This window comes from Haemorhous mexicanus, chromosome 1, assembly GCF_027477595.1.
Source record: "Haemorhous mexicanus isolate bHaeMex1 chromosome 1, bHaeMex1.pri, whole genome shotgun sequence".
Taxonomy (NCBI): Eukaryota; Metazoa; Chordata; class Aves; order Passeriformes; family Fringillidae; genus Haemorhous; species Haemorhous mexicanus.
This window is the reverse complement of record NC_082341.1, coordinates 118,161,175-118,185,203: the sequence shown is the minus strand read 5'-3', so window position 1 is coordinate 118,185,203 and position 24,029 is coordinate 118,161,175. Positions and strand designations below refer to the sequence as shown.

Sequence of the window (24,029 nt, the reverse complement as noted above, 5' to 3'; positions counted from 1 at the left end):
TTGAAGGAGGCAGCTCCCTATGCTGGCTGCAGCTGTTTTCTCCCCCAGCACCAAATGCTGTTGGCAGCCAATCACAGATGGAGCTAAAACCATCCTCAGCAATTTATGCGGCCACTTCCTCCAGATTTCTCACAAGAGAATTTCTGGACCAGAAATCATTCCTTTCTCGCCCAGACTTTTGATCCTGCATTGGAAATCAAATAAAGGTTTTCTGACCAGTGCTTCTTGCACAATTCTAGGTGCTTGAAACAGAATTTGGGAGGCAGTTACAGTGTGGTAGCAGTGGGGCTGGGCTGAGACCTCGCCTTTGAAAGGGTATCGGCTGCTCCATGTTTTCAGTGTCTTTGTGGGCTGCTCCACAAAGCAGCATTGCCATGTGTACCAGAGGGAGCTGCTTGCCTTGCCTCTCAAATGTAAAGTGGCATGTATTCAGTTTCCTAACAAAGAACCTACAGCCTAGAGATCTGTGATATTTAAGGAATGGCTTCTGGTTGAAATGCTTTTTGTTTGTTTCTTTATTTGTTTCACACCTCAGCTTTTATTTGGTTGTCCCAGCTTCCTGGAGTCTGACATTAACAGAGCAAAAGATTGTTTCTCCTTTTTTTATTTATTCCTTTATAGATCTTGCTGTTGGCTCATGCTGCCAGTTTTCTGGCTTATTGGATTGTGGCTTCTGTCCTGTTTGAGGCTCTGAATGGAATAAATGATACTGCAATCCTAAAGCTATATAATTTAGCACATAAATGGCATGTTGGGAGAGGGAAATCATTGTTTAAAGGACTCTGTGAAAACCTGAAGTGATGTTTCAGTTGCATACATCCCTGTTAAAACTTTGGACAGGAATTAAATCTGAAGTATAAAATAGAGAATATCATACTGCTAGGATCACTCAGCTGAGCACAGACTGGGGCTAAACCCAAACAAAATCTTTGTCTGATTTCTCTGCAGATTCACCCAGGCCCGAAAAGAGAGAAACCAAATGCCCCATCCCAGGATGTGATGGCACAGGGCACGTGACTGGGCTGTACCCTCACCACCGCAGTCTCTCAGGCTGCCCACATAAAGTTAGAGTGCCACTAGAAAGTGAGTATCTTCACCCTGCAGCCCAGAATAACACCTGGATCTCTCTCAGTATTGTGGGAAGTGTGTGCTTATGCTGGAGAAGGATCCCCTTTTTTTCTGCATCAGATAGCAGGATGAGACTGGGAAAGCAGCCATCACACCTTCTTTGCCCTCTAGCTCATGCACAGCCCTGCTTGCCACACTTGTGCAGCTCAAGTGCTCCTCAGCAGCACGGTCACAAACAGCAGTAGGCTCCTTAGGTAGCCTGGGAAGAACAAGATCAGACAACCTATCCCCATGCTGGCAGCAGACCTGCATGCTGCAGTCCCATGAACCTTCAGGAAGCTGCTTGTTCACACCTTTGCTAAGGCACAGACATCGCCTGCCTGTTCCGGAGCCGAGGTCGCGCTTGCCGCAGTTGCACAAGGAAGCTGCTGGCTCTCCCTGCCAACAGATGAGAGGCCTGGGCATGCTTATGCAGAGATGTTTTTAGCATCCCCCTTACTGCTGAGCTCAAAAAGGTTATTTCCATCAGTACATCCCAGTGCTGGTCCACAGCAGGTCCCTGTCTTGTGACAGCATCACACTAACCCTTTTCTGCCCAGTCTAGCCTGAATTTCCCTGCTTATTTCTGACTGTGCTGCTCTGATCACATTGGCACGTGTGTATGTGTGTGTGTGTGTATGTGTGTGTAATCCTGCAACATGATGCAATGAAATGCTGCATAATAAGCCAAAAACTTAACGTGAAACTATCCACTTAAACAACCTAGTTAGTCAGATTGTTCTTTGGGGTGGTATGCATAACAACAAATTAAAAGGATATTTGCACTTTACCAAAATCCTCTTCCTAACTGTAGCTCTCCCCTTTTTAAAATCGGGTACTAAACTGTATTCATGGAAACATCTGCTGAATTAAGCAGGCTGCATTTGGAAGTCCTTAGCAACATTAACTTCCTAAAAACTTAAAATTAACAAGTCCTTGTTAATTATCATACTTCCAATTAGATGTTCTTTGTCCTAATGGAAAAAAAAAAAAGAAGTTAGAATTTGGTTCCTGGTGGAACAAACCCATGAAGTGAACAGTCAGCTTTTGTGAAACACTGTAAGATGTTTAATGTTTAACATGGACGTATCTGTCAGTTTTAGTGAAGGTGATCCACATTCAAAGGACATTAGAAACGTACAGGCAAGAGGTTGTAATTGCTGCTAAGAGTATAGGCTGGTGCTTGGAACTATTACTGTTTGGTCCAAGGCAGTTCCAGCACAGCTCAGGTGACCAGAAGGTGTAACATTCAAAGGGAGATACTTAAAATATCTGATAAAATGTATAAACAGCCTTCCTGTCCTCAAGAGCTTTCCTTTCGTGGAAGAGAGAGGGACTGCAGCTCAATGGAACATGGACTGTGTGCCCCAGGGCTCCTCTGTCCTCTGCTTTTTCCAGTGTTAGTGATGTACAGAGGGCTTCATGATTTAACACCTTTGCTGACTTCCTCTTATGTTCTTTTGAAGTCGGTATAAAGAATTTTGTGCATGTGGGAAGCCTCACCACAGTAATAAAGAAGTAAACTGCTTTATACTGGAGGCACCGTGGTCACTGTGTTCTAGGTCCTTTGCTTCCCCTATTCTATTGTGATAAAAATGTGAAAGAATTGAGAATCTGAGTTCAAAGAGGATGCATTCGTTTTTTTAAAGATATGTGTTTTTAATTGATGCATTTTATTATCAACTTTTTTTTTTTTTTAATTTCTGTTTAGTTCTTGCCATGCATGAAAATGTTTTAAAGTGTCCCACCCCAGGATGCACTGGAAGAGGACATGTGAACAGCAATCGCAACACACACCGAAGGTAGATCAGAAAAATTCCTGTCCCCTTAAAACCTAACACGTACTCGGGAGTAAATTGATAGGCACATCTTGGAATTAGATGCTATGTACTACACTGAAGAGTGTCTATGAACTGCAAGGGCAGCCTGTATTATTTATTACCAAATAATTGTGTTTAATTCCATTACATAAAAAATGGCTGCAGCACAGAGGATGGCAAATTCCACAAGTATTTTCATAGGCGAGATTTAAAGCTACAATTTCATCACAGTCCTCACATGGAAAAATCGTCATGTACAAGGGGAAGGAATGAAAAAATGCATTATTATTGCTACAACTGGAAAACCCAATGGAAACCAAAACCTATTTATTTTGCACCGCTATATGCTAGCCAGTGACAGGAACTTCCAATCAGGGCACATTCCCTTTTAGCAAACCAGAAAATTTTAAGCAAACTATTTTGAATTCTGTTCAAAAGCTCCACTTACTACCCTCAGGAATACCATCTTCCTGCCTGGAACACTCCTGTCTGTTTAACATGCTGCCTGCACGGAGAAAGTAAAATTGGGAAAAGACTTTCAGACAGGCAGCTGGGGAATCACAGCTGGACTGCAGGTGAGGCAGAGATCCACTCTCTGTCTCCAGCAAGCCACTGCTGTCAGCACAGCTCTTGTCAGTACTGCTTTCTGCTGGAAGCAGTATATTCCATCATACTGATTCTGGGAAAATGTAATGTCAATCTTAAAATCAAACTTGGGACATAAGAATTTCAAAACCAACTCTCTTTGTTGATCTGAATTTCTGTGAGATTTTGGGATTTTTTTTTTTTATTGATTGATTTAATACTGCACCAAAATTAACATTTATCATACTCTTTTAATACTAAAATTAGTAAGTCAGTCTTTATCAGACATATGAAAAGCTTGTCTACAAGAATAAATAAGGCACAAGCTGATATTTTCCCTTTGTTTTTCCTGTTTTAAATCCCTAGTCATCTTTGAAGCACATCAGCTGTATCATGAGCAACCCATGAATAGGATAAGAAAACATGTTCTAATCTAATGAAACAAACAGGAAAATATAGGCTAGCACAACTCAAAATGATAAAATGTGTTCTTTGGTAACAGTCTCTCATATATCCCCGGGTTTTTTTCCCAAATTCACTTTCCTTTTAATCAGCAGGAGGCTTATATGCATGGTTTAGCTGATAAAGTAAATGTCATTTGTCAAAAAATTTACTAGTGACTTGCCAGACACAAAACATCAAAGCTGAACTGTGGAAAACTCCTACATGATTCAGTTTCCAGATATATCACCTAAAATACACAGATTTCACAGTTTTGCATTAAGGATTGAAAAACAGATGAATCTGGGCTATAGCAGCAGCACTTCCCTTAAGTGCACAGACTATCAAAGTCACTGGTTTCCACAGAAAAACTACACAGATCTCCTTTGCAAAATAATTAATTTTAATGTTTTTTTCTTGTTTTTCTTTGTTCTTCACCTTTGCTTTTCAACAGCCTTTCTGGTTGTCCAATTGCTGCAGCTGAAAAGCTGGCAATGTCCCAAGAAAAGAACCAGCTCGAGTCTCCAAAAGCTGGGCAGTGCCATGATCAGACTCACAGGTAGGAGCCCTCACAAACCAGTTTCTCCAAACAAACAAACTCTGTTGACTGGTCCTCAGATCTTTCACCCACTTCAGATTTCGGCTTCAGTGGTTACCCAGTTCCCCAAGACAAGCCTCTGCAAAACTATCTGATTGTCAAAATAAACCACCATCTTTCTGTTGGTTCTTGTGCACATGGCTGACATTAAAGATGAGAGACGTATCTTTGGATAATCAATAAAATATATCCTATTAAATCTTGCTTCCAAACAAGTAACCTGATCAGAACAATTCATAGAATTTCTTTCTTTTTAGTTTATCGGTTTAATTACTTTAATTTCTATTTTATGCAATGACATCAGAAAGGAGAAACACTTTTTAGTGCAATTGTATTTTGTCTGAGTTATACGGACCCTACAGACACACATAATTTGCACATCATTGGCACCACGACCATTACAACCTATTATATTCAGGTCTATTTGGGGACACTTTAATTTGTGGATTATTGACATGATCAGCTCTAATGGTTCCTTCAGAGCCATTACAGAATATTATGTCCATGTGTCTGCCAACTGCACGTGCCTCAACTCTACATATGAAAAGTCCTAAGGAAATTACTAAAGACAAGTAGTTACTGAACATAAACTAAATGGAATAACACACCATAAATCATTCGTTCCTCCCAAACAGCGCAAGCAATTATTTCAGATCATCTTATATTTATACCATACTCATTCACAGCAAAGTGAGAACAATACTGGTCCAAAAAAACTAAGAGCTAGAAAAAAATCAAGACAAGGTTTTAGAACTAAAAGAAGTGGCCATCTAGAAGTGAGTCAGTAACTTCCTTGTAAGTAGCCCAAACTGCTATTAAACAATGCTGCATTTTTAATGCCCTCATCTTTTAGTTTGTGAAGTAGACAAGGTACTTTTTGACTACTAGTCAGCCCCCGTGTTTATGTTGTACACATCCACCAGTAAGTTTCTTGTACACATCCACCAGTAAGTTTTGCCTGTGATCATAGCACACTGGTGGATTATGAGATGCAATCATATCCTATTTTTCAAGACAAGGTTATTTAAAGACATTCTCGTCTTTCTCCTTCATTCTTTTCCTCTTGTCTGCAGGACAAATTTAGCAAAGCAGCCTGAGCTATCTCAGTTCAGTTACAGAACTTCACAGCCAGTCACTTCCTCCAGAGGCACGCTGGGGAAAGAGCAGGAGAAGTTTGGGAAAGTCCCATTCGATTATGCCAGTTTTGATGCACAAGTCTTTGGCAAACGCACAACTGCACCTGTGTCACAAGGTCGAAAAACACCTCAGTTTCTTGAATGTAAGCTCAAAATTCAATTTTCTCTTGAAAAAGGGGCAAAATGTAAATGTGGTTTTTTTTCCTTTTTGTTTGTTCTGCTTTCAAACTTCTAGAATTCTAAAAAGAAATGTAGAAACTATCTTTAATCTAAACATTTAAAACTTGTGTCTAGAATGTTAGATAGAATCACTAATTTGTGAAATATAGAATTTCGAAACACTAAATATCATCACTTCAAAGTTTACTTTTTGATGCTTCTTTTAAAAGAAGTTATCAGTGGAAAAGAGTAAAAAGGAATGCTTTACATTTTACCTGTTACCTTCTTCCTTGATTAAAGGGAGGTATCTTATGGGATAGATGACAAGTCCCATGGAAAGTGTCTGCACAAGGTGTAATGAACTGTAATACAGAGGAACCCAATTTAAGTTTCAAAGGTACTGTAGGTACCATTTGGGTGAATCTATCCAGGCATTATTCCTCCTAGATGAGCATGTGCCCCAGCTGCATTGACTCCAGGCCTGGGCTGAATTTGGTTTGGTACCTCATATTTCTGTAGTAAATCATATATGTAGTGCAGTCATATCCAATGCATCAAATTGTTATCAAGATTCCTCTTGCATTATTTACAGATTTGCTGAGGCACTACTTTGTAAAAATGAGGTACCACAGTGCAAACACTGAGAGTTTATTGCAGATGCTCTTCAGAATCTGCATGGGAAACATTGGCAAGGTTCTGCCATTGAATTGACCATTATAAAATATTCTGTAGTTTAAATAAAAAAAAAAAAAATTCTGTTTCCATGAAGGAAATGGAAAACAAATGTTTCATTCCATCAAGACTGGGTTTAGAAGAAAACAGATACAGAACGATGTGAAAAAAGACTTTTTAACAGGGTTTGCTTTTGTTAATGACAAGGAAAATGAAACAGGAAAGCAAATTTTGTCCCACTACTCTAACAAAGAAGAACATTCATAGTAAGGTGAACAGAAAAGCAAAATTATTTTGTTAATGAGTAAATTCATATATTAGTTAATAATAATACACATCTAATACTATTAAATGATATATATGTTTTATATATGTATAAAATTTTGTATATTTTTATATTTATTTGTGTACATGTTTGAGTACACAAAAACACACATATATGTTTGTAGGTATCTGGTTTTTGTGTGTATATATACAAATGCTCTATTTAAAATTGCAAATGAAAAGTAGATATTTATCTGACCTGGAAAATAGGCTTGTTTAAATGAAAGCAAATATATGCATTGCCAGCTTCTTGGGTGGCAGATTTTCCAATTTTATTTGTAGAATTGAATTTTCCTTATTAGCTGTCTCTTTGCACAGATGTATGTCTATTTCACAGGTTCATTTCAAGGAAAAAAATGATTGAGATGTTTTTATACAAATGCAAATACATATATATGCAATTTATGTATGAAGTATATCAGAGCTGAAGTTTACAGCCTGTTGTTCTTGCAAAGATTGCAATGTGCAGATATTATTTTAATGGAAAAGTGAAAGTAAAAGAGCTGGTGAGTGATTTAACTCTTCAGATATACAAAAGTTGGCAATAAGAAGCTGATGATGTAGTGATGGGTTCAGAGTCCTATGTAAATATGTAGCCAGACAAAAGCCCATCATTAGCCCTCTGTGGATTCTGCATTTGTAACCTTGTTTGGTTTTCTGTTTGCTGGTGTTTTTTTGTTGTTGTTTTTTTTTTTAAACAAAACATACACCCTTTAAAGCCTTGGGTGTTTTTTTATGTTGGTTGGTTGGTTTGCCTTTTTTTTTTTTTTTCAGGATAGGCAGTTAAAAAATGCACTTTGTGGTCTTTAAACACAATTTAAATTTCATTGTAGGAACTGTTAAAAATGTAGTTTGTCTTGTTTAGTCTACAGTGCTGTGCTTACAGCAGGGTAGATAAATCCTTTTTAATTTTCACTAGAGAAAGGGAGGACTGGATCATGAGGCTTTCATGTATTGCTCTACTGAGATGCCTCTGGTGCTTAGAGAAATGGAATATAGCATTCAGCTCCAGTCAAAGCACATAAACCAGCATTTTTTTCAGTGCATCCCAAGTTTGAGGGAAGATGAGTCCTCCTATGCCTTAGCATTAGAAAGCACTCAGCCAAAGCTCTACATCCAAAGGGATCCAGAGCCTTGGGGCTCGGATCTTTAGGGAACGAGCAGATGGCCATATGCAGAAATGTTCTTGATGTATCTGGGTGTAGGCTGAGAAATTGGATTTTGCTTAGTTTATCTTTGTAGGACACTGTGAGGGCTGCAGACAAAAGAAGTGATTATTGCTTCTTTAGAGCTGAAATCATAGTGCTGTGTTCTCCCTGCAATAGTTTATGCCATCTCAAGCTCCAAAATACAGAAGAGAGAGCAGAGCTCTCTCTAACTGTTTTAGAGTAAATGCTGCTGATGCAGAAGAAAACAAGGAACCACACACACCACTTTTGTCTGTGAAAGTGCTTTTCTGTTCACCTGTTAGCACTTAATTTTCAAGTGGCCTCCCTGTGCCTAATAAATCTGTGTATTATTCCAAATATAGCCAACAAAAGACTGTAAACCAAGATCATATGTATGCTCACTATTTTTTAATTGCTTAAAGGATAGCCTTAAATTTCTAAATATTTCCACAAAAGACTTAGTACTGAATGTTCCTTTCAGGTAATGTTTTTATCTGATTTCTCTGTTTCATTCAAGAGCCTGTTTTTTCTCCTTAGTCACATAAACAAAGCTTTTTAGGTAACAGACTTATTCATCTAAGTAGAGTAAGCAGTGAAGCAGTGTTGTTTTAGCTAAGACTGGACAAGTCACTGTTGAATTTTTTTTTTTTTTTTTTTTTTGCACAATAGAGCTCCAAGAGGAAGCCTTTATAAGAGTACATTTACAATTGCAATTTTCCACTGGGGTGGTCAAATTCTGATGGATACTACACTAATGCTTGCTCAGTCTTTTCTTGGACATCATTGTTTTTAATGCCTGAGTTAAGGATAAGTAGATATGAGAAAAAAATCTCAGAAGGTTTGTTGACAGATGTGTATTTCTCAAGGAAAATTAAATTACTGTGTTTCTGAAGCCATTTCTACTGTAAACCCTTACTGGCAATAGCAAATTGATTGTTTTAAATGTAATCTTTGAATATATATTTTTTTTAATGTATGAAATTGTAGTCTGAGAAGCGAAACTATTTAACGGGGAGAATTTCATACATGCAATTGCTAATCAAATCTCTCTTCAACAGCAAAGCATTTTTCAAATCCAGTGAAATTTTCTAATCGACTGCCTAGTGCTAGCGCCCACACACAGAGCCCTTGCCATGCCAACTCTTATAGCTACGGTCAATGTAGTGAAGACACCCACATAGCAGCAGCTGCTGCTATCCTGAACCTTTCCACCCGCTGCAGGGAAGCAGCAGAGATCCTCTCCAACAAACCACAGAGTCTGTCTGCCAAGGTAGGGTAGTCCAAGAACCTGGAGGGTGTGCTAGCTACTGAACTGTGCGAATAAACTGTCTTTCATGTTAGTGACTGCATTAAATCCCCCAAAAGGAGGCTTCTGTTTGCATGCTCTTTTGAAGAGAGGCAGAGAGAAAAAAAAAACAAACCAGTAACGCAGTGACCAGTTCTGACAAAACTAAAAAAATAGCAGGAATTATGTTGTTAATTCTTTTCATAATTGAGCTCTAATTACAGGGGGGGAGTTTTCTGGGAGGAAAAAAAAAGGTTATTTGATATCCAACAACAATCTGTGGTGGATAATGAGTAAGATCTGTTTTAAGAAGGAATTTTTCTCCCTCTGAAACCTGCCATTAGTGATCATTTTGGAGACTGACTTAAAAAAAATATATAAAGATCATATGATTAATCAAGGAGATTATTTTGCTAGCAATGGAACAGAACTACCTATGGAGTCTGTTGTGTTTGGAGCCCCTAACAGTTTGGCAAGGTGGAGGGGGGGAATAACAACTGACTTTGGTAACATTCCCCTTTCTGCTGGCAAGAGTGGAGAATCAGGCCCACTGCGTTTGGAGATAGATAATTTGGGCAAGTCTGTCATAATGGAAAGCTGCCTAATTTTGTAGATGTTTGTGTGGCTTTCGTGTTTTGTTTTCTGCTCTGCATTTCCTCACAGATCTTTATGATTTACAAATGGTGCTGTGTGAGCTGTGAGCCTTATTTTCTGTGCCATTACATAGTAATATAATGCTGATGAAAATAGACAAGATTTTCTTCTGATGACAGTGGTGTGGGAGCACTGTTGTGTATTATTTACATTAAAGTCACACATGTTCCACTGCAATGAAACTTTTGAAAGCTCTTTGTAGATAAGAGGGAGTCATTACAAGAACTTAAGGAGAAGTCACTGGGGAGTGAAAAGAGGTGCATTTGTCAAAACACAGCATAGCAGGTGTGCTTCTTTGAAAGACAGATGATATGTTTTTCTGCAAGTCAATGTCATTCCACCTTATCCCTCTGTTATCTGAGCCTCACAAGGCTCATTCTGGTTATGAGTGTCTTCCACAGCTCTTGATGTTTATTTTGGTTGAGGGTTTATTCACCACTGCTAGGAGGTTAGCTATTATTTTTGGAGTGGAACCATTAATTTTGCCACCAGCCTGACACCTTGTTAGGTATTCTGAGCCTTGTGCCTTTGCAGAGTGGTATCTCCTACTTTGCTGCTTTTGATTTCTACTTGCGTGTGAAGTTTTGGACATTAAAATCAATGCTGGGAGCTGCCACAGGGTCAACTTTTTTAGATTGTCCACAGGAATTCCCTGTAACTCATTATCTGTTCTAGAGACAGCTCATAGAACCTTTCCTAACGACAGATCTATCCTTGATATCTGCTGCAAAAACCCTTCTTCCATCAGTCTTTAATAGAGACTTCTTCTAGTAGGGAAATGGAAACTGATTCCAATGGCTGGATTAAATTGCTGCAGTAGCCTTTGGCTGACCTCAGCAATAGACCTTTGTTGCCAGAGAAGAGCAGTAAAGGGACCAGGCATAACCCAAAGATTTTCTCCTCTGTACCTGCTTCACAGTTGCCAAATCATGGGGAAGGATTGAATGGAAGTGAACATAACAGTAATGATACAGAGGGGCACTTGGGGCACATAGCTGACTCCTCTTTCACAGCCAGGAATCCAGCCTGAAAGAAAATCACCTGCCTACCTTGCTATCTGCCCGCCTCCACTTTTGCCAGACTTTCTGGAGGGCATAATGCTACAAAACATCTGACAGAAGAATCAGAATTAGCTTCTGGCCAAAATACAGACAAGTAAGCCCCAAACAGATTTGGTGTCCAAAAGTACACAAAACACATTTTTTTTTGGTTTCGGATATTTATTACCTTGAACACACAGGATTCAAACCAATAATTTGTGAATTAAGTTGCCAGACTCTCCTCAATGAAGACACTTTCTAATTTTAAAATATGAAAAAATAAAATACTATTTATTAGTGCTTCTGAATTGTTTTGTGGCTGGTGGTGGCCACAAAAGTAAATGTTTAATTGCTAGAATATCTTACAATTTTTTAGATTAGTAAAAAGCCCCTCTTGAGACTTTATCTGAAACTGACTCAAATAATGCAATGCAGTACTACAAGTTAAATATTTCCTTTTTCTACTCGACAGCACATACATTTGACACATTTGAAAATAACAGTGTGGAGTGGCTGTGTTCAGAGCCCCATAGTATCAAGTGTCTCAGCCCTGCCCCTTGAAACACTCTTTTATTCCTTTTTCTAAGAAAACCTGATTAGCATTGTCCATACTTCAGCAGATAGAGCTCCTGACTTGTAAAGGTGTTTGAGCATCAGGCAGCCTCGCAGCAATCCATCCTTGGTTCTTTACTGATGGGAGGCTGTGTGGTGGTAGAACAAGGATATGTAAGACAGCAGAAGAATTCTCAGGCTTGCTGGAAATATTTTGCCAGTAGCACAATTGTCAGAGATGTAAAAATATTGTGCCTCTAATTTTTAAAAGCAGAACTTAAAGTTCAGACATTTCAAGCAAGTGGCATTTTCTTGTATTTTCTCAAGGCATGCATATGTTGCCTTGCTTAAACAAGTGGGGAAAACAACAAAATGCTTTTTAGCACAAGTGTGTTCCCAATTATCTCTTTTTATTTTGCCTCTTAAATTTTATTTCTTGACCCCAAAGCATTGTCCCTCTCCTAGAAAGTCAGATGGTTTACCCTGAATATTCACCCCTTTCCTGTATATACAGATAACATTTAAATGAAAATGTACTTTATAACATAGTTCCAAATTTCAGTAATTTAATGGGTATTCAATTATGTATTTCTCATTCTCTACACATCAGTTCAAAAGGGAGAGTCCATGGCAACAGCAGAGAAAGAGAAGCATAGCAAGGATAGCTAAGTCACGTTCCACATTAACAATACCACTGGCAAGAAAAACTTCCAAAGAGACCTTATGTTCAAGGTGATCTGACAAATATCCCAAGTTTAAAAATAATAAAAAAACCAGTCATTAAAATAATACATTTATTCTGAAATGAACAGTAAAATGAATATTAAACCTTATCTATGAATTATGTATCAGTTGCATACAAAATAATAAGATCATCAGATACTTTGATGATATAGTTTTCAAAATAATTAAAACCACCTTAATGTTGCACTGTCTGAGCCACACAGCCTGGGACTGCAGTAGACTTTTCCCCTGAATACATGCCAACCAGGCAATTCTCATGCAGTCAGTAGCCCAAGACAGTCTCCTGGTTGTACTTGATTTGCGGTTTATGAAGCTTCATTCAGCTCCCACAGAAGTCAGCAGAAGGGTTCCCCTAGGAGGCTTAGTCTGCGGTTTCTAGCTCTGTGTAAGAATCCACATCATCCTGACTTCCAGGGATCTCCCCTATTTACAACCCTCACCACACACGTCTCGGTGAGGTAGTTGCAAGCAAGAGTTTATCTCTATCCTCATCACTGCTGCTTGCCAAACATTTTGTTGACTGTTTTGGTGTTTTTCCCACCTGTTTAGACAAAATGGCATATGCACACTATGCCTTTAAATAAAACAACAACAAAAAATGTAAAAATAAAATCACACTTGCTAAAAATGTTTTAAGTTTAAATTCTAGTTTTTGAACACAATTGTGTCATCTCTCCAGTCTTGGATACTGATGACAGTGAAAATTGCATCAATTATTTAAAAACTGTAGTTAGCACTCAGCATGTTTGTCAGGCAGTACTTTACTCCAAATACCTTAAAGCTTAAAAACAGGATGAAAAATCATCCAAGAGTATCACTAGGTACCATCCTGTAGTACTGCTGTGCATTTTGCTCTCTAAGTACCTTCTTGGCTAGCTTTTTTTAATTTGTGAACTGCTCTGGGCTTAAACTGTGACTCCATTTTTGTCTCAGATGTTATTGGGCTGTTATGGGCTTTCTCATTTTGACCCAAATTAATATTTTAATTTTCTGCAGAAGTACTCAGTTGCTGAAAATTAAGTGTGAAGAATTGAGGACCTGGTGCATGTGTTTTTGTTGGTTGGGAATAGGAAAGATTGCGCCATTTTGGATGGATTTTTATTAAGAATATTATTCAGACACACTGCAAGATAGGAGTCTCATTTACTCCCAATACCAGAACTCAAGAGCTCTTTTGAGCTTTCCAAACCAGACTGAACTGCTGGAGGAATGTAAAATCATTGATCACTTTGCTCCTTTGGACTTGCTTGGCATTAAGTTCCATGGCTGATACCAACTAAAGAAAACATGAATTCTCTTATATGTCACGGCACAATGTCCCTGATGTCACAGGTCTGAAATAAGATACATGCAGACACAATAATTTACTATTTCTGATCCAGCTGAGATAAAGCTTAACTTGTAGTCATTACTGGAGACACACTGGAGAGTATTAAATGTTATGAGTGATCAGATGGTCCAAAAGCATATGAAAAAATGGAGGAGAAATCTGTCACAAAAACTAGCATCCTTTATTGTCGTAGATGTTGTAATTCAGTTGGAAGGACGGGACCTAAGTAAGTACTAGAAAATATTCCCTAATATTTATATCAAAAGATAAGGCTGAAAAAAAGATTGACTTTATTGTACAAAGCAGATGGGGAGTATAGAGACATTATTTTTGTTTATATTAGTCTTCATTTTTGGTAAGAAATTACTGTTTGTACCTTATCTTTTCACTGAATAGCTACTGGAATAAAGAAAAGGTGCTTCCATCATTTTCTTTAAGTTTTTTTCTGGAATCCTTTTATCAGCTGTTTGTAAAACGTGAGGTGGGGGGATTAGACTGTCACATATGAGGTAGCAGGTAAGAAGCAAGCTGAATTTAATTAATGTGTGTATACTATCATGTTCTTTGACTTTTCTTCATTGTTTCGGAGGATATTTTCCTGGTTTACACCAGTGTAAATATAAATGTTACTAAGATCAAAATCAGGCTTCAGAGATTTACACAGCTTACAAACAAACATAAGTTAGGAAGCTAAAAAATATATTTTCATCTTTGTTTTGCTTACAGTTTTAAGGAATAATCAGAACAGTTTACATTGTTTTAGTAGCTGTATTTTAAATATGTCATGATAAATGGATAAATATAGGCCTGTTCACACATGCACTAGAGTCAGCAGTAATAAGATCTTGCCTTCAGTGAGGAGAACACAGCCTTTACAAGCTTGAGCTAAGCATAGTAAGTGCCACTTTCTGTCAGCATGTCAGAGCACTGCTCTAACATTTTTTCCCATTTGCCATTTTTGTCTTTTTAGTTCAATTTAAAAATTGATGTAAAAATAAATGTGGTAAAGCAAGCAAAGGAGACATATTGAGAGGAGGGTGGGATCAGAGTAAGAATGTAAACTGGAGCAATAACTCTCACTTCCCTCTTTTTGCTCTGCCATTTGGAGTTTGCTAGGAAGACACCAAAGCAATAGCTCTTTTATGCCATCCTGAGTAAAAAGCCATGCTGTGAACCTGTGATCAGCTCTGCAATGGGCAAAGGGGGACATTTTTCCCATGACTTTATTTAATTGTGGTGTGCATCTGTGAGCTCACTTAAAACCCATCTGCACGCTACTTCACAAACACACTGCCCAGCCTTTCCTGATTGGAATTAGGTATGTGTTGGACAACCCAACTTCTGCATGAATTTCAGGCAAGTGTTGAGAAAGCTTTAAATATCCATGATAGTAAATGTTCTGCTTGTCAGTCAGAACTCTTTGTGGAGGCTATTGGTATCTGTTTCTCAGAGAGAATGATTTTTTAATATTATTCTATGCCAAGCTGCATTAAGAAGGAAACCTTGATTGTTTTTGGTCCTTCTTGCCGTTGCTGTTGCCTTCTGAGTAGTTGATATTTTGTCAGTAGAGAGAATCTGCACTATTTATGGGTTTTGCACTATAAAACTACTGCAGCCCAGTCACATGGCTTCCTTTCCTAAGCCATCTGTCACAGAGGTCTGGAATTTTATGTGAATGTTGGTTGTGCAGACTTAACCCAAGTTTTTTTATTATGAAAAATGTCAGCAACTACAATATTTAGCATTTTACTTTACATTGGTCATTAAACTTGATTACTGTAGCTCTGTTTCATTGCTATAGTTACATATCAACTACGAAGCCAAAAAACACTGGGGCGATCATGGCAGAGCTGTATTGTCAGATCCTGGAGTGTGTGCTTGGCACTGATATAGTTAATATCTTGGATTTTTGTAACTAAGGTTTATTAATGCCTGTATAAAAATGTATTTGATATTATACAGATGGCATAAGATGTTGTGGTTACTAAGTTATTATCCAGGATAAGCTGCACTGTCAAATTCAGGGCTTAAAACTATCACAGGAGATTAAACTATTTACTAAAAAGGGGCAGAAAGATATAACAAAAGCGTCTTAGTATGAACATATTAGAAGTGTATTTACTTCCCATAAATATAATAAAACATCTCTCTCGTTAAGCTGAGTGATTGAAAATGTGAACTTGGCTGTGTGGGAGATGCAAACATAAGAGGTGCCTGAGTTTCTGAACCAGGGACAAGCAGATGGCTTGCTGGTGCTTCAGTCTAGGTGGGCATCTGCATCAGGCTCATGGATGCAAAAGGGAGCCATGCTGGCTGAGTGAAGAGAGGTAGTCAGGCCTTAAATTGTCATCTACCACCAATATTTTCCTTCTGATTCAGAAGATTTGGTCAATCTTACCTTTAAATTAGCCATCACTGGCAGTGTTAGAAGGCCAGGCTGCATTAAGGAAGCTCACACCCTCAGTCCAGCCAGCGTGGCCATGTCACACTTTCAGCACAGGGGAAGAGCTCCCTGTTTCACCACAACTCTTAAGATCCTCAAGCAAGGCCAGGTTTGACTGCCCTATCTTTAGCATTTGGATGGTTGACTAATCATCATGCCCCAGCAATATTTAATGGTCAGAAGAAGAAAGGGGCTCCTCCTGCCAGTGTCTTTCTGAGGAAGAGGTCTAAGACAGACAAACTTGCCCCCTGGGCATACCTGACCCTTTTCTATTTACAGTACAACATCTAGGTGATTCACTTACCCCATGAGTTTCCCAATTTATTACTCAATGTAGGAAATCTAGGTTTATACAGCTGTCTCCTACAGCTGTACAGCACAGAACACATCTACCCCAAATTCCCAAGTGTTATCCAAGCTTTGTGGTGATGCAAATTAAAAATAGTAGTGATGACAATGAGCAGTGTTGATTACAGTATTCTATATGTAGGTCTCTGACATTGCTATTTATCTCCATAGCCTTTGAATGTTTTTTCCAGATTTTTCAGGAAAACACTGAACTAGACTACTGAGTAGTCCTCCAGAAGCCATGTTTCATCTTTTCCCCTACATGCCCTTCACAAATGTTGGCAATAGCAAGGACTAGTTTTATATTCATCCCTATATAGAAAATATGTCAATATGCAGTGTAGCATAATAAGCATGAGGGAAAATTTGTTGTTGCTTAAATTAGTAAATTTGCTCTTTCAGCAGCTTTTTACCATTGCAAGAAGAGGAGTTTGTCCTCTTTTTTCTGTGATCAAATGGCGTAAGGCAGAATAGTGACGTTTCCTGCCCTTGTTCTTGTACAGCCAAGCAGCATTTGCCCCTTTTTGTAAGCAGAAGAGCTTCTCCCTGACTGGGAACAGAGGTTGGGTCTCTTCCAAAACTGCAAACACCTCTGCAATTAGAGGCTTCTCTTTGCTGTACTCCCCAGGAAGCAAAGGGTTTGTTAACTCCGGCAGAATATCTCCATTAGGGACAACCTCCTCAACATCCTCCTGTACCTCCCAGTCTAGTGGTCTCGGTGCAGACCTGTGCCTTAGTGGCCTAATCAAGTTATGATAAAGGCACTACATTACTTCAAGTGATGTAGAAATCCCCAGTGAAAATTTCTCCTACTGTGCTACTTTTAGATGTATTTCTTTCCCCCTCCTTCTCCCCCTCCATGATGCAGATGTTGTAATGTTTAAAGGGTGTGGGGGGAAGGGAGGATATGTAATAGTAATGCTGTTGATGACCTAAACAATGCATTAATGCTTTTAACTGTGAATTGGGGTCATAGTTCTCTGTAAGAGTGAAAAGATCAAGAAGATTTAAAGCTAAACTTTTTTTAAATAAAACTAGATTTAGGGTGTATAGGTTATGGTTTAGTGGCATCTTATTTAAATTCTACTTACTATGTTTAAGCTGAGATGCAGGGATACCATTACTGAAGCTACTCTTAAGTCTGCCTAAGAGTTGGACATTAACTGACATAAATCGAAAAGCTGGGTTTAGATTCAGATAAATTTAAATAAAAGCGTGCATTTATATTTATCCTTTAAAAGCACCACATGGTTATTTTACAGCCTTACCACGTCCATATCTAAACATGTCTCTATTTCCTGTTGCATGTCAGGGAGCTGAGATAGAAGTGGATGAAAATGGCACTCTGGATTTGAGCATGAAAAAGAATCGAAGCCAAGACAAAGTTATGCCTCTCACTTCTTCCAGCACAGCACTTCCCACTCCCTCCTCTTCTCCTTTCAAAGCAAGTAGCATCCTGGTAAATGCAGCCTTCTACCAGGCACTTTGTGAGCAGGAAGGCTGGGATACACCAATCAACTACAGCAAGACCCATGGCAGGAAAGAAGAAGAAAAAGAGGTATTTTTTCAATTTCTGAGTGACTTCTTCCCTTGCATGAGAGACCATATGAGAGTCTTTATGACCATCTAGTACAGTTTAAAGGAATCAGTTTCCACAGGTAGAGGCTTGTGAACATTGATCTGGTTTTAATGGTCTCTTGGATGGGATATAAAAAATCCCCCTGCTACTCACTTTGGAAAATCTTGCTTTCAGAGCCTACTTGCTAATATCTGTAAGTCTCTAAGGTAAGGGAAACAAAGGTTACAATCATTAGTGTCTGCTTTTTAAACTTTGCTCCTAATGGCTCAGTCCTGTAACACAAACACCCAAATGGACTAGCAATCACCAGGGGAAAAAGGAAAAACAAACCAAAAATAACCCCAACAAATAAAATCAAACCAAGAGAGTTTTTTCATGCTGAAACAAACGGTAATTTTTCCATACCAACTCTTTAGACTTCAAGATAACTTGCTATCTAATAATTTAAACTCATACTTAAAACCTTGCCTGTAATATTCTTTCACTGGAAAACTTTATATTTTACATTCTGCAATAAATTTCAGCCACTAAGTCTTAGATCTCCAACTTGCAACTTATGTGATCAATCTTCTAGAGTGTCACTTCCAAACAATAATTTTCTTAATTTTGGTTTTGTTTCTGTTTTGCTCTTTCATATCTGTTTATCCTGTCTTGAAAAGAAGGCAGCATAATCTACCACGGCCTTTCTCTCTTATTCTACTATTTTGCTGGCAAATTTTATTTAACTTTTTTTTTTCCTCATGAGCCTGACTTTCATGATATGGACTGCTTTCATTTTTCTTAAATCAGGAAGGGACCACCAGCCCTTTAGAAAGCTGATTAGATAAAAGCCTACGTTACAGCTTTCAGAAAAAAAAAAAAAATGTCCTAGTTGGAAGGTTTTATACTACTTCTTGTTTGGTTTTATATATCTAGTAATAGAATTTGATCATTATATTAATATGAAATTATCTTTTGTCCAAATATCAAATCTGACACTTCAAGAAGACATAGATGGGGTAAAGCTATTTACAATTGAGGTAAGGGAATCAGGGCATCCAATTCAAAAACCACCTGGAATTAAAGATAATTCAGTTGCATGAGGAAAAAATTCTATCTGCCCTGGGTAGAAGGTTGCAATGTGTCCACTGAAAAAGCTTGCATTTCTTGGAGGCTGTGTTATCTTGAACCCTTTGCAGTCCCCTCTTTGGGGCTAGTGATGGTCTTTATCTCACCAATGACAGAACAATCCATGTCCCAGGGTTTTGGAGTGGGTGGGACCTGAAGCAGGAGGCTGAGGGCTCAGGCCCTTCCCCATTCATGCTGCAGGATGAGCAAGCACACCCAGCTTTGAGAGGACTGCCTTGCTGCTGGGATCAGGTGTCACAGACTTGGCAGGGGACCTGCCATGTCACTCCTCCTCCCTGCTGCCATCACAGCTCAGCAAAAGAGCCACGACAGGAGCACCTCCACATCCCCTCCAGTCCATGCCTGACTTTCACGAGGCTGGGATGGGTGCCTGGAGGTTTCCCTGACTCTTTCCAGCACAGGGAATTGGAGGTAACTAAACTACCCAACAGGATATAATGTCCAATGCACTCAGGCACTGGTACCCCTTGCACTTGCTGCTTTGACACTGAGCATTTTGTCCCTAATTGAGGATCTGGCCCCAGATCTTTGCTGTGTGATTTTGCTGTCCCAGGGAGCCTTGATACATCCAGTGATGACAGGGCCAGAGGCTCTGTTTTCAAAATCAAAGACTGGCAGTTATCCTTATGCAAAGAAAATGACTGATTATATCTATTTCTAATTCATTGTTATCTGGTTCATATGCACAACAGTTGCTTAATTTTGGTGGTAATTTCCAGAAAATATTGTCTCTCTCTCTCTCAGCAAAATAGCCTGTCCAGATGCCCCCTTAAAAAAAAAAAATCTGAATTTGGAAAAAGCTCAAAATCTCTCCAAAAGGAAAGCGCTGAGAAATAACTAGAGCTGTCAGTTAGTTCAACTGTCAGTTCTCCAAAGATTTCAGGGCTTAAAAATGTTAAAAGTGCCAGATGCTATTATCTGTTATTCATGTTACCATTATGTTCTGGTCTTTGCTGAAATCAATATAAACTTCCATCTGTACATTAATGGAGTATCATTGCTTGCTTTCTTTCAGTAGTGTGCATGCATGAATACACACATGCTCTTTGCAGGAAATAGTAGTGCTTGGACCAATTGGGATGGTTCTGATTTTTCTTTTAGTCTGAAATTCTTTAGATTTTAATAGCATTTAACTATAAATCCATTCAAATGGAAAAGGAAAAATTATACATACAGTTGGGCTTGACTAGCTGTAATGATCATCACCCAACATACCAAAAAGAGAGAAGTGCTAAAGGTGTTTTCCTAAAGCGTTATCTCTCCCTCTAAAGATAAATAGCTGGAGAAGCACACAAGCCAAGATATGATACTCTACTTTTAGTCTTAAGTGCAGTGGATCAAAAATATTTCTTCTTTATTTCTGACCTTCTGTGTTTCAGGCAGATGCAACCCCTTTTGGGCCACATGTAGTGATGTAAGGTTCTAGAAAGGCAGAGTTTCATTATGCCTTTGCCTGCATTTCCTTTACACTGTCCTGATTTTGCAGCTTCTACACATATGACGATTTTATGTTGCTTGAATAACACCAAGTGTCCCTCAAGGAATGAAGAAAGTGACTAAAGGTGACTAAAGAAGTCACCTATTGAAATGTTTATATATCTCCCTTACTCCTGGGAAATATACTAGGATAAAAACTGTATAAAATTGTTGTTGTTTCTGTATGTATGTGTGTGTAAAGCTTTAGTTTAAAAATATTAGAAACCTTAATAGCTGAATTCAAGAAATTCACCATTAAGATTTGAAAAAATCTAATTATTTAAAGAAAGAAAATGAAAATACTGCAATTCTAAACCCTGTATATCAGTTATACTGGTGGCTATAGGTGTACTCCTGTCAGTCTTCACCATGAAATCTTGTTTTTATTAAATGACTCAGTGAAATGAAGCTGTGAGCTGCAATACTGTATTGTTTTGTCAAGCCTTGGATATACATAATTCTCCATCAGTCTGCTCTGTGCAGCAGGTATCAAACAGTGATATGATGAATAACTCACACACACATTCACACACACCCAAATTTCCTGGTCCATCACCAGCAAAAGATCAGAATATCTTTCTTTTAAAACAAAGAAGACAAGTTACACATATATAAGTTACACATATGAAAATATTAATACAGCCTGCAGCACAGTTATGGCAATTCTGGTGGGCTGCAGGTCCATCCTGAGGTACACGACCCAGAGCAGGATTACAGTGGAGTGCTAGAACATCCTCTTCACCACCCCCTAATCCAGGCTTCTCACAAAAGAAGTGGAAGAGGCTGATGAATGCCTGGTTTAGATACAGGGGATCCAGGCAAGGCATGCTTTAAATTTTTAGAAACACATATCAGTTCAGTCATGCAGATGTAGCCTGGCAGAGTTAGTTGATAGACAGGAAACTGATAAACCACTCTTCTTTAACCTCCATTAAATTAAGTGGAAACCATTTTATCTGGGTTTTTTGAAGTTATTTTGACATCTGATCCCTTCTAGCTGGCAACAGGGGGTTAGCATTTTTGGTTGTTTCCTTCGGGAGCTTTTGATTTTACAGTAATTCATGCCACTGATGATCCCTGCTTGCACTTATATGTTTGTAAGAAAGATAGGTCAGAACTTGTGGATAGAAGTAGTCAGGAATTCAAATACCCATGGCAAAATCACTCCTATATGCCACTGCCAAAATTACCCCTGTAGGCCACTGGGAACAAGATTTAACCCAACTTCGGAAAATATTTTTGATGTTTCTTGGATCTTGAACAAAGTTGACATCCATTTTTCTACTTTTGCATTTTAGCATTTTAGTTCCCATGTCTGGAAGACTTTCAATCATCTATTATTTCTGCACTAACATCAAGACCTTCTGTAGTTGCTAATTTTCTCTGTTGCTCCTTATCTGAAGTTCTCCTTCAGAAATATAATTCCCCAAGCCTGAAATATATGAGGGTTTTTCTAATTATTTTAAATAATTACTCATTAATTACTGTGTGTTTAGTAAAGCTGAATATATGTAATTTTTCTTTCTATATTTGTATCAGATTAGATTATTCTCAAAAAAATTAACCCCACAAATGTGTTTGAAAAAATCAGTAGTAATTGATACAGCAATAATATGGCATAATTTCTACAAGTACGTGAAGTGTGAGTTACAGGAGGCAGTAGGTAGCCAGCAGCAGAACGCAGAAGAAAGTCATATTGAGGATCCAGCCTCCAAACAGGCAAAGATGAGCTGCCAGAATTGAGGACCATATGGAAGCTTTATCAGAAGATACACCCCTGCAGAGCTTACAAGACCCAGGAGGCAGAAACTCCATTTTCAGTCCAGATTCCACTCAGCCCTGCACTCTGTGTTAACAGCTCTGCAGACAAGCCTGCTCCTCTGTCCTGGCACATTTCTCAGCTGCACAAGCCCAGAACATCCATGGCACCAGCACTGTGAGTTTAGCAGAGTCTGGGGCCTTCCCCTCTCAACCATGGGCAGCAGTTTCTGCTCCTACAGATGGGAATCTCTGGGAAACACCTGAGTATTGGAATGGAATCACACAACCAACGTGAAATCCAAGAAGGGATTCACAGAGGAATGATAATTGATGGCATAAACTTTGGAAAATTCTTGAATGATAAAATAGCTGCTGAGCATCCCTCCAGAAAGAAAATCCTTATCTTGCATAAAGACAATAATAATTGAAAGCATTAAGTCTCAAAACAGTAGAAACCAAGTTATTTTGAAATTATAAAAGAAGATTTTTCAGAAAACAAAAGTGCAATTTCCTACCAGGACTCCAAGTTTCCAAAATGCCTTCCCAATGGAGCAAGTGCTCATGACTCATACCATCCACCAAACAGCATGGTAGCAGTGATGATTTAGATCTACAAATAGCAGAAATCAAGAATTACCCTTAGCAGCCTGCTATTAAGAAAGCTTCAAAGTTGTTTTGTTATTATGGTTTTTATTTTAACAAGAATCTGCTCTTTCAATAAGATAACAGGACATTCCATTCCACAGACCTAAAAAGCTTTGCATTAACATTTGCTTATGCAAATAACACTTTAAAAAATTGATTATTGCAATTTTGCAATTTATGGTTCAATGGCCACACCAACCATGTTCAAAAGTCACCAATGTACTTACACAGAAAATAAAAAGAACGTAACTGCCAAAGTCTAGTTTGGCTGTACCAACAACCACTTCTCTTTTCTCTTTGTACTTTTCTTTGACTTTTATCACAATCTTATAAAACAAACACAAATTTCTCCTACATATAGCTCAAACTAGCACCTGCTTTCAGAAATACACAACATTCTTAGAAGTCTACCTGTAAGAACCTGAAACTATGATACACTAAACTTTCCTAATTTCTCTCCATCATTTCTTTTTAAATTCTTTCTTTTTCTTTTTTTAAGTTTAAAAGATGTTCTCTTGCCATGGCAAATTGTTTCTTGAATGTGTGGGAGGACTTGAAGAGAGAAACTTTTTGTTACATTCTCATCTAATATTTCAGAAAGATCCAGTGAGCTCTCCAGAAAACATGGAGGAAAAGAAGTACCCGGGAGATGTCTCCATACCCAGTCCTAAACCTAAGCTCCATTCAAGAGATCTCAAAAAGGAGCTCATCACGTGAGTCACAAAACATGCTGCATTTTCCTTTGCCCCGTTAAAGTCTGTTATGCTGCTGTTCTGACTTCTGTTTTGAAGTAGATTTGCAGGAGCTGAGCAGGGAGACATGCACAATTCCCTGCCAGTAGTTAGTTCCACATTGTGGGTATGCAGATATGAAGTTTGGAGCTGTGACAAACCACAATGTGCCTGGGGGTCTGGACAAATTAATGACTAAATTTATACTGGGTGCCACTCCTCAGATAGACAGGTAACAAGTGGGCACTTGCACTTAACTCCTTCTACAAAACACACAGTTTCATAACATGCTACAGATTGCC

General features: G+C 38.5%; 1 protein-coding gene across 4 annotated transcripts in view; it reads left to right on the top strand.

Annotated features, from left to right (window-relative positions):
* Positions 1–24,029, top strand: part of ST18 (ST18 C2H2C-type zinc finger transcription factor) — a 48,831-nt gene that overhangs the window by 7,094 nt on the left and 17,708 nt on the right. For 2 of the 4 annotated variants that reach the window (XM_059854655.1, XM_059854739.1), the window contains 7 exons: positions 949–1,083; positions 2,819–2,909; positions 4,408–4,512; positions 5,625–5,830; positions 9,070–9,281; positions 17,720–17,965; positions 23,594–23,709. In XM_059854655.1, the coding sequence (XP_059710638.1) occupies positions 949–1,083; positions 2,819–2,909; positions 4,408–4,512; positions 5,625–5,830; positions 9,070–9,281; positions 17,720–17,965; positions 23,594–23,709 (1,111 nt within the window). The remainder of the gene's footprint in view (positions 1–948; positions 1,084–2,818; positions 2,910–4,407; positions 4,513–5,624; positions 5,831–9,069; positions 9,282–17,719; positions 17,966–23,593; positions 23,710–24,029) is intronic. The other 2 variants (XM_059854883.1, XM_059854827.1) reach the window with 1 other exon arrangement.